The sequence below is a fragment of the Microplitis mediator genome, chromosome 11 (genome assembly GCF_029852145.1).
Source record: "Microplitis mediator isolate UGA2020A chromosome 11, iyMicMedi2.1, whole genome shotgun sequence".
NCBI classification, from domain to species: Eukaryota; Metazoa; Arthropoda; class Insecta; order Hymenoptera; family Braconidae; genus Microplitis; species Microplitis mediator.
This window is the reverse complement of record NC_079979.1, coordinates 13,842,446-13,858,679: the sequence shown is the minus strand read 5'-3', so window position 1 is coordinate 13,858,679 and position 16,234 is coordinate 13,842,446. Positions and strand designations below refer to the sequence as shown.

Sequence of the window (16,234 nt, the reverse complement as noted above, 5' to 3'; positions counted from 1 at the left end):
GGTTCCCATAATGATATTGGAATGGTTCCCATAATATTATGGGATTGGTTCCCATATTGGTATAAGAACTGTACCCATACTATTATAGGGATGGTTCCTATAATATATGGGAACCATCCCTATAGTAGTATGGGTACAATTCCCATATCATTATGGTAACTATTCCCATAATGCATAGCAAAACTTCCCATAATTTTCTTTCCGTGTAGAAGGATCTTTTTTTTAAAAATCATTTATTCCTCTTTAAAACTGTAAAAATTACAGGTAAGCCGTTGTGTAAAAAAGTATCAAATAAGAAAATTTGTTGAGTGGTTCGAGAAGATTTACGGAGCGGGCATTCAATTATGAACCTTAGTGTAGAAAATGGAACTATTACATCTTGCACTGTAATTTTTAAAATTTCTATATTAAGTATCATCAATGCCTTAGCAATCACGAACTTTTACTATTTAAAATGTAGAAATAGTAAAACTCCATTTCAAAAAATCGTTAATAATAAGTTTCAGAAAATTAAAAATGTACTTTTTTAACTTTTGCAGTTTGACAACCATTCATTAAAGGTTAAAAATTGAAAATTTGTGTTTCAATTCCATGAAATCACTTTCATTCTAAGTTTTACATTTTAGATATTGAAATTTTAGACCGTTTCACGACAATTAGCTAAATGTACGAAAATACTAATTCTATTCAATTATCAGTAAATATTTTTGAAGTAGTATATGTGAGAATATGTGAAAATATTCTTGATTCAAAAAATTATTTTTGATTCGAAAAATAAATATTTACTTGCACCAAGTAATTAATTATTATCAAATTTTTATCTTGAATTAAAATTTTTTTTCTCACGTCATCATATTTTTATGCTTAAATTAAAAAATTTTCACTTGTTTTAAGAGTTTATATTTCGTAAAGTAAGAGATATTTTTTTTGGAGCAAGATACATTATTTTTTTGTAGCAATATTGCATTTTTTTAGTTAAAGAAAATAAAATTTCTCGGAACAAGTATTATTCTTTTCACGCAAATATTTTTTTATTCTCCGACCAAAATAACATAAGTTGCTGAAGCCAAGAGAAAAAATGTCTTGGGAGAAAAGATCGATATGGAGAAGGGGAAAGTCACCGGTGCTAGGCAGCAGCAGCGAGAGTAGTTTGATGCTCGCCGCGAGATCGCGCCTACCAGTTGTAGTGTCCCTGGTAAGAAAGATATTCTAGAAGTGTTATATTCCAAATTTCTGTACGATTTTGTTCGAGTATTCTTCTATTATTTGACAGAGCGAAAATTACCTTTTTGGATTGTACTAGACTATATTCTATAATACATCATGACTTTAATATATATTATTAATGTTTTCTTGAATAATTTTCTCGAAATAAAAAAAAAAAAAATTACGTTTCAGATAAAGAAAAAACAAAAATTTACATTTCGAAGTGGGTTCTATCACTATTTAAACTAGATCAAAACTTAGATATAAACTCTATATATAAACTCAATACTGACTTGTTATATATAAATCTATATATAAAATAAAAAAAATTTATATATAAATCTATATATAACTCAATACTGACTTGGGGTTCAGCAGGAGGTCCTGATACGTTTGATGCGTTTTGTTTATAATTTTCTACAATACTCCGACAGACAGTAGTAGCCACCATATCAATCGCAAGGGCGTTTGCCAATTCGTTTGCCACTTCGTTAACTACTTCTTCATGGTGTCTTTTCAGACGAGGAGCATACTTCGACGTTGATGTGCTGAATGTCGGTAATATTGATCAGCCGGCTCATCAAAATTTTTTTAGCTGTCGGCACTAATCGACCCACAACCCTGTGCGCTCGCGATAATCAGATTTGATAAGGTTGTCTATATAATTCTTACTGGATTCACCAACTGGCAATTTAACTAGCACCGCATTGCAAAATGCCTCAAATTCAACGACACAATGCGATTTTGGCATTTTATTCCGACCGTCCGCCTCGACTGACCACACGGAAAAAAATTTTTTGTGACCACAAGATAAGATAACTTACGGTAACAAAATTCTGCGTTAATATACCAATAACGAAGGATTCGTTGGGATTACAATGTTTTTGTAATGCTAGCAAATTCTTCGCTGGGTCAAGCAATGGTTTGTAACTGTAACAAAACTGTTGTGTTCCAATAAAAAATCTGATTTGTTAAAGTAACAAAACAAATTTGTAGCATTAACAAAAATTTTTGTAATCATTAAGCTAAGATTACTTACGGTAGCAAATGCCGGTTTTAAAATACGACGATATTATTATAATGAACATTATGTGTTCTCATAACAAATCAACTTCTTAATTACGACACAAATTTATTTGTTACTGTAACAAATTCATTTGTTACCGTAAACTAATCATGTTTGTCATTATAACAAAATCTTTCGTTATCCCGTCTTTTGTTATCAGGACGAAATTTGTTTTTTCCGTGCACCGAGTAATAGATCAATTTTATCTATTACACATACCTGTGTAATTATGTGAAAATTAGTTGAAAGGGGGAGAGAAAATTGAGAGGGAGAAATTTTAAGCATACACTTTTGGGGACCAGAATATAGATTTATATATATGTGTATATTACCCAAAGTAATGTACAAGTCGATTACCCCTCTTAAGCCTGCCCTTCGTAAGCCTCTTCCCCTTAATCGGGAGTTACTGAGTCCAAACAGCTTCCCCCACTTAACCACTCTAAGGAGTTTCATACCAGAGAGCCCGTTATAAGCCTCCGTTAAAATTTTCCAAATTATAAACTAAGAATAGGAAAAATAAACAAATTGATGATGAAAATTTACTATCTATGTTTCGCGAAAAATAATTTAATTATTATTAAAATATAATTTATTATTCATAATTGTAATCATAAAATATATTCAAAGCTATGATACTGAACTTAGCCGACATCTAATAATTTTTGAAATTTATTCAAAACGACAAATGATAAAACAAAAAGTATTTAAAAAAATTGCACTTACAGTTTTTTTTTATTTTTCTACATGTGCATATTTTCAGATTTTTTTTTTTCGTAATTTATTCGTTGAACAAAAAATCCAAAAATTTTGAACTGTCTGTCAACTTCAGGATCATTCGAAGCTTCTGTTACAACTAAAAAGTTTTATTGAGCATTAAGTTCATGAGTGAAATTGTTATTTTTATTATTAGTGTAAAAAGATAAGTGTTTATTTTAGCGCCATAAGTACCAGGAAAATGGGGATAGTTGCGTATGCAACAAAATGTTAATATAACGTTTAAAATTATATAAAAGAAAATAGGCTTATAACGGGTAGTCAACAATAAAACTAAACACAAGGTAGTGGGAATACTAAAATTCTAAGAAAAATTTCCCCTCATCTCTTAAACCAGGTTTATGACGGGTAGTCGACTGTATACGAATGACCATGATTACATGGGAAAAATTCCCATGTCGACATTGAAAAAATTCCTATATTAACATTATTGGGATTCCTCTAATGCCATGGAAAATTCTCCAATGTCAACATGGGAAAATTTCCCATGTTAACAAAGTAGAAATTTCCATGTATATAAAAGTGAAATATTTGTAAACTGATGTTTTTTTTATGTAATTTATTAAGTAAATCAAAATGATTCAATTGAATTGATGATTATATACTGTCGGGAACACGATGCAGGGGAGCCTGGGGCACAAAGGTCCCCTCAAAAATTAGGTAAAAGTTTTTTTTTCGTTTTCCGTCAAGTTATGACCTCTACAATGTTTTTATTATATTTCAGGTCAATATATGATATGTGGGTCAAAATGGACCACTCGAAAAAAAAAAATTGTAACGAAAAAATTTTCTTTTCGATTTTTTACAAAATTTCGATTGATTCTTCCGAAATAGACGAAAAATACATGAATTTGATAGTTAAAAGCCACAAAAATAGAAAACCGGCTTAAGGGGGTCTTCGTGCCCCAGGCTCCCCTAATTGATTTTTACGTACTCGTTTATATTAATCGACTTTATAAAAACATCTGTTCATTCGTAGATGCTACAAAGAAATTTTAATTAAATTACACAAAATTTTTTCGGAAACTTTGAAATTCTATTTTCGTAAATCTAAAACCTTCACACATCCCTATTTTATCGCTTTAAAGCCCAAATGATACAAATGACCAAAATATTTGGTATTTTAGTGATTTTAGCTTCTTGTGGACTTTTCCCATGCAATTTTTCCTATGTTGACATGGAAATTATTCCCATGCCAACATGGATATTTTTACTATGTCAACATGGGAATATTTACTATGTTAACAAAGGAATTTTTTCCTTGTTAACATGGGAAAAATTCCCATGTCAATATAGAAGAAATTACTCCGGAAACATGGGAAAAATTCCTATATTGACATGGTAAAAATACCCATGTCAATAAAGGAATTTTAGCAATGTTAACAGAGGAATTTTCCCATAAATAATATCCAAAGATGGAAGCCATACAAGAATAGAGCATTATAATATTTTATTGCCCGGGTCAAAAATAAAACTTGATTTAGGCTCGGTTTACCAAGTCGAAATTTGGAGCCGTTTTTCACAAGACAAACTCGACTTTTTTTACGGAGGCATGAAATATATTAAGTTTTCGCCTTGGTTTAGACTTAACTGGCTTACTTAGTCACGATTTAAGACGAAAAAGTTGAAATCAAGTCGAAATTGACTTGGTTTAGACTTATTCGACTTGAAATGTAAGGCGAAAAAGTCTAAATCAAGTCGAAACTGACTTGATGTAGATTTATTCGACTTAAATTATAAGTCGAAAAAGTCAGAACTAAGGTGAAATAATTTTTATATATTAAGGCGAAAATAAGGCGAATAAATGACTTTTTTTCGACTTGGTTTAGCAAGTCAAAAGTAATGTGAATGACTATCGTGCTCAAAGACGAATAAGTTGAAACTAAGATGAAAAAAGTTGAAAAAGTTGAAAAAAATTAAATTTAAGTCGAAAAAGTCGAGATCTTATCAAGAAATCGTCGGCAAATCGATAACTTCAAAAGAAAATAAGGCGAAGCGAGCCTGAATCAAGTTTTATTTTTGACCCGGGTGATGATTAATTTAATCTCAATAATCAATTAATGAATAGTGTTGATTTAGGGGAGGGGGGGGGGGCAAAAGGGGGTACCTAAGGAAATACTAAGTTTTCGAGGACTAAAATACGCTAAATCTTTTTGTTTTTAGTGATGTTCGAGGTAAATAGACAAAATTTTTAGCTGCCGTTAAAAAATAAAATTTTTATTTTTGGCGGGCAAAACGGGGTACCCTTAAAAAAAGTTGAAAAATAAAAAAAATTCCTGAAAATTGATGAAATTTTATTACTTGAATCTTTTATATGTAATATACATAAAGGAAAATTACATTCCACATCATTGGTGGACACGAAGGCAAAAAAAAAAAATTATAGTGAGGCAGAGAGGCCTCCCTCCAAAAAATGATATTTTCTTTTTTTAAATTGTTTTCTTTATTAAGAATGTATTTCTTTTTCTTGACAACTATTTTTGGTTTTATAATACTCAAGAAAAATTTTTTTAAGCGTAATAAATCGTTTCCCCTCGATTAGCTTAATTACTAATTGCTATTTAATAAAAAAAACAATTCTGTATTTCTTATTTGTCATTATTTTGAACTCAAAAAACGTGTTTTTTGATTTTTTAGATTGCAGATTATTTTGCATTATTTAAAATATTTTATCAATAAAGAAATAAAATATTATTTTCGAATATTTTTCGTGGCCAAAAATTGCTCCAGATATAAAAATATGAAAGAACCACTTTTTAAAAATTTTTGGCTGGTCCATTTTGCCTAAAGTGTTATGGGTAGGGCTAAAAATGCGGAAATATATCAAATTTCTTTTAATTTAACGATAAAAATTTGAAAGAATCATTTTTTCAGGATTTTCGGCTGGTCCATTTTACCCCGGGTGTCATTCGTAGGGCTAAAAGTGCGCAAATATATCGGATTTATACTAATTAGACGAAAAAAAAAAATTTTTTTTTTTTATAAAATTTTTGGGGTACCCCGTTTTGCACACCCTACCCCCTTTTGCCCCCCTTCCCCTATATGAATGTATTGATGAAAATATTATGTTATGTACTGATTAAGATAAATCATTGTCAGAAAAATGTATATTAAATTTACATATATTTGATAATAAATAAAAACAGAAAGCCTGATATATTTATAATGATTTTTAAGTCAATTTCTCCAACACAATCGATAATAAGAAGTCAAATGCCTTCTGAATGATAGTTTTCCGAATTAGAAAATAAAATTACTGGAAAATAAATATATGGATTTTGGCTATTAAATATATGTCATTATTTATAACTTTATTTTATTTAACAATTTTAAGTATTTTCATACATTGGGTTATAATTTATTTCTAATTTTATTTCTCATACAATCAAAGTAAACAGCTGTGTAAAAATAGATTACATAGATAATTTACTCATAATCACTCAATATGATGCTACTGATTATATTGACGGTTAATGAAATACAATTAATGATTATAAATACAACTAAAATAAAAATAATAGAGATAATTGTACTGGTGATTTCACAGTTAATTATGAATAAAGATTAAGAAAAATTATCTATTTGCTATTCTGAGTAATTTATCACTTTATAATAGTTTTACCGAAATGTTAATTTGTTTAATATTTAATATCTTGATGTTGATATATTCGATAAATTGTCAAACAATAAAAATAATTAGTTTCAATCTGTACAAAAGTGGTCTGTCGATTGTAGATATAGTAATTAATAATAAAAATTAATAAAAAAATTTGTTGATTCTACATACAAAATTTGTCAATCAATCCTATAATTCACAATTAATTGGTTAATTAACTTCATAATCTCTTACTATATTATTATTACGAGCTACTCTCCAAATAATCTACAAAGTGCCGAAAGAACTCCTGTTCGACTATTATATATTTTTTTCATTTCATGTTCGGTTAAGTTTGCCGCTTTTAACATAGTAGTTATAACAGCGACTGGATCCGTGTCGCGAGGGAGCTGCGACTCTAATCCCAGGAAAAATTCGTTTTTGCCGCACTTTCCTGGATTATTACTAAGATGATGTACTCTCAATCGCAAAAACTTTTTTGTTGTAGTTGAAACGGAATCTGAGATTTGCCTTTTTCGGACTAGATAGTCTATATACTCATCAACAATTGGTAAATTAGACGAATGATTTAGAAACTCGATTTTGTAAAAAAGTTCGCGTTCTAACTCAACATTATCCATGAAAGTTCGGTATGCATTATAGTGTTCGTAGCATTTTATTTTTTTGTTATTTCGATGCAGAACTTCGCAAATATTATGCCAACGGCAAAATTTTTTGGAAGATCCATCTTTCACCATCCTAATATATTTAAATACCGACATGAGTTTTGGGCATTTTAATATTAAAGCGCACAAGATATTGTCAATACTAATTAATTCAATCTTTTTACGAGATTTTATGCCATATTTTATTAACGGTCGGAAGTTACCTCCAACTGAATCCTTATGATCTTTTAAGTTTCTAGGGTCATCATTATCTTTAGTAGTCAAACCACTCATCTTATCAATGAGGTCGTCATCAGCTAGAGCAAATCCGGTCTTTGTATACAAAAAAGCAAAAATTTTCCAAATCCTTTCGAGACTTAATTTAGTCATATCAATAGGTTGAATTTCTTCTTGACTCAGATTATTTTGAGCAGCGTCTCCATTATCCTCTTTACTTTCAACATGCCCTGACGTACCAGGAACGTCATCATGACTCACCGTCGTTTGACCAGAAGCTCCACTGTTACTGCCACTGTCACTATTATCAACATCGTCCGCGTTGTTGAAGTATCCGCATTGACGAAGATAACTTTTTGCAGAATCAACCTCTTTTCGAGACATTAAGTTGTCTTTTATTAATTTATTAAGATATCCAGCTATTTTAAGAGAATTATTAGGATCATTTATATAACGAAATCTTCTCAAAAACTCTCTTTCAATGTCTTTAAATTGAGACACATAAAGTTTATGAGCCCCAATTCGCCAAGAGCGTATAATCGGCGCCTCAGATCTTCTCAAAATTTTACAAAAATGTACCCACAGCTTATTTTCATTTTTAGGGCTCAAACTTAATAACGTATTCATGTAGTCTAGATAGTTTGCTCCAAGAGGACAACCAACGGCAATCGCAATGATAAATTCTTCAGTAGATATTTTGCGTCTTCGAAAAGTATACTCCATTTTAATTTTTTTTTATTATAAATTATTTGTTAACTATTATTTTATTGAATATTTTTCACTAATTAACGATGTGTTCTTCCTTTAACGTACTAACAGACCAACTGATAAACTTATTTGACGATTTAGGTTTACTAATAATATCTTATCCATTAACTATACGATCGATACTTATGAATGTTTAACCATTACATTTAAACCGAGGCGGAAAGTGATTTAGATGCCGAAACATCAATGAGGAATATCAACGCTGTTAATAATGCTATACTTAATTCCAGGTCAGCCATTAGTGAAATTAAAATATACCTTTAAAATTTATTTTACCAACTTGGACTATAGTACAAGACTGCAATGTTTTGATTTTAGATGAGTACTTGTATTGATGTCATTTTAATCTGGTTATTGTTATCAAGCTTAAATTACTTAAGCTAACAAATGTATACACTATTGCCTGGAAAGTTCTGTTAGAAAGGAAATTTCCAATTTATTTTTTATCATACAAACAAGTAATATTTATTTATTCTTATTCATAACGTTAATGAAACATAATTTTTCAAACAAGACGTCTCGAATATTTAACGTCTCGAATTTTTTTATGTCATGTTACTTATTATTTTTTTTAACGATAACAATTTTATTTTCTTTTTAAACGATTATTTAGAAAAACTTATTTTAGTTTAAAATCATGTTTTATTTTATTACTTTTTAAACATGAACCCATGAAATTTGAATTTAAAAATATTAATTATTATTTCTTAGACTTACAACTACACTAACTAGACCATTGAAAATTTTTTTTCAGTATCTTTCGTAATTACTATCATTAAAAATTTTGTTAAATTAAATTTTCCTCTATTCCCATGAGCAATTTTCGTTATAATAAAATAATTATTTAAATTAATCTGTAAAAATTTGACAAAATCAATTTGTTTGTAAAAATAGGTTTTAAATAATCATATATAAAATTGCAACGACAATCATAATGTTATTTCCAGTTTTAGTACACAGATAAAAAGAATTTCTCGGCACAAAATATTCTTTCCCGACCCGAGATTTTTTTTAATTTCAAATTGAAACCAAAAATTTTCTTCAGGCAAGAAGAAATTTCTTGATGCGAGAAATCTTGTTTTTCTATGCTCACGATCTAAATAATTTTTTTCATTTCAATTAAGATGGCGTGAAATATTTACATTTTATTTATGAAATATATAACAGAAGTAAAATGTTCAGACTCATGTCACTCTTTTTTTTAATGTCGACTTTCAATTTCCAGATATGAAAATTAAAAACTGCAAATTAATATTTATGGCTGAGCAATTGAATGTTAAGTACTACAACTAATTTTTATAAATAAGAAATACTAAGTACATGTTCATGAATACGAAAAAAAATTTTTTTCAAATCGGCAATTCATAATTTAACAGAAGCTTCCAGACTTAATGTGCATACCTTGATTGTACTAGTCAATTAGGTTTGTTGATACCAATAATAATAAAATAAGTAATGATGTAAAGCCATAACTTGAAGTTTTGTATGTATTAATTATATATATACATATATAGGAGAGGAATAGTAAGGGATGATAAGGCATTAGATCTTGGATACTTAGCACTACGTATTCATAAATATTACAACAGGTTTATTTTACACATTATCATATTTATTTATTTATTTATTTATCAGCTTCAAATGTGGATGTCAATTAAAACTTGAATTGTAGACCAATGTTATGATAATGCGAATATTTTGGTGATACACATATGTTTTATACAGTTATTTTGCTTTGACGGATAGTTATATTATTACATTTTAATTAAATTTTATTTTTATAAAAAATTTTCGTTCATTAAAATTAGTACTAATGTAAGAACTAAATAATTTGTAAATAATGGTGACAATAATTTATACTAAAACAAAGCACATAACAATAATAATAATAATAGTAAGTTATACATGATTGAAAAAAATGATGCTTAAACATGACGTACTACATAAATAAAACCGAATTTTAAGCTGATGACTCATGTCTTAAGAAAATAATAATAGAATGATTTTAGTTATTTGATCAATGGCTAAAATAATTATTGTCTAAAGCAATAATCTATGATAATAAAATTTATAAAATGTGTGACATGATTTTCATATGTATGAATAATCAGTTTAAGTATTTTAAGTAATGAAAAATTTAAAAGCAATTTATTTATTTTTGCTATTTCTTTATCGTCAAATTATTCAAATTGAACTTACGATGTAGCGTCTTCACCGGCATCTGAATCTCTTCGGTTTCCTGGTGGCCTGTTTGGTGGTTTATTTGGAGGTCGGATCGGCGGTCTAACTGGTGGTCTAGCTGGCGGTGGGGATCCTGGTCTTGATAATTCGTTCGGTGTAGTTTCAAAAAGTTCAGTAGCTTGTTCAGCTGAATTACCAGTTTCTGAGGTTCCACGTTCATCTCCAGGTGTGCTACATAAAAAAGAAAAAAATTTTAAGCTTATTATTTATGTCTTAAGAATATAATAATAGAATGATTTTAGTTATTTGATCAATGGCTAAAATAATAATCATCTAAAGCAATAATCTTTGATGATAAAATTTATAAAATGTGTGACATGATTTTCATATGTATGAATAATCAGTTTAAGTATTTTAAGTTATGAAAAATTTAAAAGAAATTTTTTATTTTTCCGATTTCTTTATCGTTAAATTATTTAAATTGAACTTACGAAGTAGCGTCTTCACCGGCATCTGAATCTCTTCGGTTTCCTGGTGGCCTGTTTGGTGGTTTGTTTGGAGGTCGGATCGGCGGTCTAACTGGTGGTCTAGCTGGCGGTGGGGATCCTGGTCTTGATAATTCGTTCGGTGTAGTTTCAACAAGTTCAGTAGCTTGTTTAGGTGAATCACCAGCTTTTAAGGCTCGACGTCTATCTCCAGGTGAGCGACTTCTACGCTGAGGTGAACTGGTATTTGGTCCCCTAGGTATGGTAGGTAGAAATGATTCCGAGGACGAGTTAGATGGAGGGCTACTGCGACTTTCAGATGAACTACTACGTCGTCTTCTAGGCCCTTTAGGTGGTTTGCCTGGTGATCTTGGCGTTTGTCCAGGCGGTTTAATTGGTGGTCTAGTCGGATCTCTTGTAAACGGTTCAGAAGATGAGTGAGATGAAGAGCCACTGGTACTTTCACATGTACTACAATGTGGTTCTTTAGCTCTTGTAGACAGTTTATTTGGTGATCTTGGCGGCTTCGCAGGTGATTTAGTTGGCGTTTTAGGCGGGTTTGGTGTAAGCCGTTCAGGAGATGAGTCAGATGAACTTCTACGTGGTTCTTTAGCTCCTATAGACGGCTTATTTGGTGATTTCAGTGACTTATTTGGTGATCTTGGCGGCTTTGCAGGTGATTTAGTTGGCGTTTTAGGCGGGTTTGGTGTAAGCCGTTGAGGAGATGAGTCAGATGAACTTCTATGTGGTCCTTTAGCTCCTATAGACGACTTATTTGGTGATTTTAGCGACTTATTTGGTGATCTTGGCGGCTTTGCAGATGATTTAGTTGGCGTTTTAGGTGGCTTTAGTGTAACCCGGTTAGAAGATGAGTAAGATGAAGAGCTACTGGTACTTTCACATGAGCTTCTACGCGATCCTCTAGGTCCTGCAGGCGGTCCAGTTGGTGGAGTTGGCGGCTTCGCAGGTGGTTTGATTGGTGGTTTAGTCGGGTCAAGTGATGATTTACCAGACGTGCTGGCTGCATATTCACTTGTAATATTTAGTATTCTAGAACTTTCATCTGCGGATATCGTAGCTGAACTCGATGATGAGTAAGGAGTTCCATCTGGTGTTCTAGGATCTCTCTTAACAAGCGAAAAGCTTTGATTGTCACTTGTTTTTAATTGACTTACTACTGCTTGAACAATAGTTTTGTCCTTTGTAGCTTCCTTGGCCATTTGGAAAGCAGTGCTAACAACTTCCTTGATTTCTCTTTCATTCAAATATGAAGGATCAACTACGAAGAATTTATTTTTACTCTGGTAAGCTTTTTTAGGTGGATGCTGATCCTCAATTTCGGTAGGACATTCTTCACTGACTTCGGCCACTGCAGCATCTTCACTGGATAAGCTGGGATTATCCTCTGGAACATCTTCACTTACGGTACCAGTTTGAATATCTGGTATATCTTCACTCGCGATCCCAGTTTGAGTATCCGATAAATCTTTAGTCTCGATCCCAGTTGGAGTATCCGATACATCTTTAGTCTCGATCCCAGTTGGAGTATCCGATGCATCTTCAGTCTCAAGCCCATCATCAGCAGTATTATTATTATCATCACAATCAAAATCTGAACTGATATCAAGCACACCACCATTACTACGCAGACGTAAATATTCTCTAGTGCATCTTATCACCGACTCACTGTATTTTTGTTTATTTAATTGACTACTTAGAAATGTATCAATAGCTTCTGCATTATTCGGGTCATTTAAAAACGAAAGTCTCTGATAGAGATCGCGTTCAATTTCGATGATATTTTTTATAAATTTTTTTTTCGCGGAATCGCGCCAATGACGATTAGCCGGTTCGTCGCTTCCTCGAATTGTATTACAAAAATTACTCCATTTGTCTTTTCTTCCTTTACTAGATGAACTTACTAACTCGGAAATGTAATCCTTGAACGATGATGTGTGAGGACAAGTCGTGACTATTGCGATCACGAATTCATCAACAGTAATATTGGGTGTATTGTCCGAACACATTTTATTTATTTAATTATAATTAGAAATTTAATCAATTGTTAAGTCGAACGTTATTTATTTTAAAATTTAAATTTAGTCAGGACTAAAAGTGAAATACGCGTGCGATTTTATTACGACCGTCCGCCTCGACTGACCACCGAGTAATAGATAAATTTTATCTATTACACATACCTGTGTAATTATGTGAAAATTAATTGAAAGGGGGAGAGAAAATTGAGGGAGAAATTTTAAGTATACACTTTTGGGGACCAGAATATAGATTTATATATATATGTGTATATTACCCAAAGTAATGTACAAGTCGATTACCCCTCTTAAGCCTGCCCTTCGTAAGCCTCTTCCCCTTAATCGGGAGTTACTGAGTCCAAACAGCTTCCCCCACTTAACCACTCTAAGGAGTTTCATACCAGAGAGCCCGTTATAAGCCTCCGTTAAAATTTTCCAAATTATAAACTAAGAATAGGAAAAACAGACAAATTGATGATGAAAATTTACTATCTATGTTTCGCGAAAAATAATTTAATTATTATTAAAATATAATTTATTATTCATAATTGTAATCATAAAATATATTCAAAGCTATGATACTGAACTTAGCCGACATCTAATAATTTTTGAAATTTATTCAAAACGACAAATGATGACAAAAAAATATTAAAAAAAATTGCACTTACAGTTTTTTTTTAATTTTCTACATGTGCATATTTTCAGATTTTTTTTTTTTGTAATCTATTCGTTGAACAAAAAATCCCAAAATTTTGAACTGTCTGTCAACTTCAGGATCATTCGAAGCTTCTGTTATAACTAAAAAGTTTTATTGAGCATTAAGTTCATCAGTGACATTGTTATTTTTATTATTAGTGTAAAAAGATAAGTGTTTATTTTAGCGCCACAAGTACCAGGAAAATGGGGATAGTTGCGTATGCAACAAAATGTCAATATAACGTTTAAAATTATATAAAAGAAAATAGGCTTATAACGGGTAGTCAACAACAAAACTAAACGCACGGTAGTGGGAAGACAGAAATTCTAAGAAAAATTAGAATAAGTTTAGTAAAGTTACATACATGGAATATATATATTTACTACTGTATATAATTTTATATTAAATCGGCGAAAATCTCTATATGATTTTTTATAACATACAATATAATATATCATATATTTTTTTGTTGCAAACATATATGATTTTATGTATTGTAACCATATATTGTTTTTTCATACGGGTAGTTATTTATGATTGAAACATATCAAATATTACAATATTTTCTCCATGAGGTATTGTTACAAACGTTAATTGATGAGTAACTATATAAAATATTTCTACGAATTTTGTAGACTTAAATAGTAAGAACGATAAAATTTACTAGTAGTATGATTCAAATGAATATTCAGGATGAGGTAAAGGAAATAATTATTTATTTAGTGATCAATGCAGCCCTGGAGATTTTTATCGTTATATTAAATTTTATTTTCATAATGATTTAAACCGTTGTTTACAGACAGTAATACATAGACCAATACAACTAAACTAAATTTATCCTTAAATTTGTGAAAGAAATTAAAATGAGTCATTCGAAAATTATTTTATTTTCTTATAGGATAAATCGTTGAGAATTTTAACGACTCATTTAATTATGAATAACAATAACGAAAGTTTGTCTATTTTCTAAATTAAGCTGTTTACAGCTTTACAAGGTTGTTAATTTAGTTAATATTTAATTTAATGACTTGTTATATGTATACTCGAAAAAGTATAATACGATGACGATAATCAAGATAAATGCATACAAGAATATCGAGATAACGAATTCTAATCTTTCGGTGAAAAATAGCAAATAAAAATGAGGATTAAAAAAAACTTTGTTAATTATTTATAAAATTTATCATGATAATTCATTAATTTATATTTGCCAATTATTTATTTATGACAACAATATATAACTGTAGAAAAGATAGATTTGTGTATCGGAACTATTAACACATAAACATACAATTTATAGTTATTCACATTTAAGTTGTCGAAAAAATTTGAATCTTTTATCTGACTCATTTATGTTTTCAAAAGTTTCACATCAGAGATCTGTCGATTATAGATATAGTAATTAAAAAATAATAAACTGTTGACTCTACTTATAAAATTTATAAATCATTTCTATAGTTTATAATTAGTTAAATTAAACTTGTTAAAAATATTTCATTGTTTTATATGACACTTTAATTTTATATAGTGATAATGAGTCACTAAGACGATTTGTAAATAATATTTAAATTTTTTTAAATTTTTTTTATGACATTTAGTTATAGGTAATTGCAATTTTTATTATACGAACGTTTAGGTATTTATATCTTCTTACGAGGATAAAAACTTTCTTACTTTTGCGAATAAATTAAGTAGTTTTTAATAAGTATAAAATTTATAGAGAATTTTTTTTTCGAACAAAGAAAAAATAAAAAATTATTGCTGTTTCTTATCTACAAAAATGAATAAAACGTTTAGAAATCAAGACATAAAGCACACAATTATAAGTCAAAAGCCATGAGTCAGATGAAAAGTTGAATTTATAATATAAATAGCGAACGCGAGTTGAAAAACTAAAAAAAACAAAAAATAACCCTTAAAAGACACTAACAAAAATAACATAAAATTCTCAATATATCTTAGTTGAAATAATCAAATTCAATCACTTGAACTCTCAAGGGATAGAAATTTTTCTCAAGAATATGCATTGTAAAATAACGGACATTTGAAAAAAAGATCCAGGTGATTTTTACCTAGTGTAACTAAGAATGCTGCGAAAATACACTGGCTTTTACCTGTTGCAGTATCAAATCACTAAATGAAATCACTACGGATCTTGATGATGTAATTAAAAGGATGATTGCGCAACTGGATCCTCTTCTAGGTTTTCGCTTATGATTTAGACGTTGATGCAGTTGATTGAACAGACGCTTTAATGGCTTTTTCATCTTCTTCTTTTTTTTCTTCATCATCATCTTCAACTTCATCATCATCTTCTTTTTCTTCTTTTTCTTCTTCTTCTTCTTCTTCTTCTTCTTCTTCCTCTTCTTCTTCTTCTTCTTCATCTTTCTTTTCTTCTGATAATGTACTGAGTCGACTCATAGTATCTGATGTAGTTGGAGCTGTTAATGTTTTAGATGAATCCTTGGTAGATTGAATAAGAGAAGTTGCTGATGACTGCGAACAGCTTTCTTCAAGAACGACGGGA

The 16,234-nt window shown here is 30.1% G+C and overlaps 1 protein-coding gene across 1 annotated transcript; it reads right to left on the bottom strand.

Annotated features, from left to right (window-relative positions):
• Window positions 1–9,901: 9,901 nt before the first annotated feature.
• On the bottom strand, window positions 9,902–13,168 carry LOC130677707 (nascent polypeptide-associated complex subunit alpha, muscle-specific form-like). Its single transcript, XM_057484555.1, has 2 exons — window positions 10,984–13,168; window positions 9,902–10,723 (listed from the first exon to the last, which is right to left on the bottom strand). The coding sequence occupies exons 1-2, from the start codon at window positions 13,002–13,004 to the stop codon at window positions 10,507–10,509; spliced, it is 2,238 nt and encodes a 745-aa protein (XP_057340538.1). The 5' UTR covers window positions 13,005–13,168; the 3' UTR covers window positions 9,902–10,506.
• Between the last annotated feature and the right edge of the window lie 3,066 nt (window positions 13,169–16,234).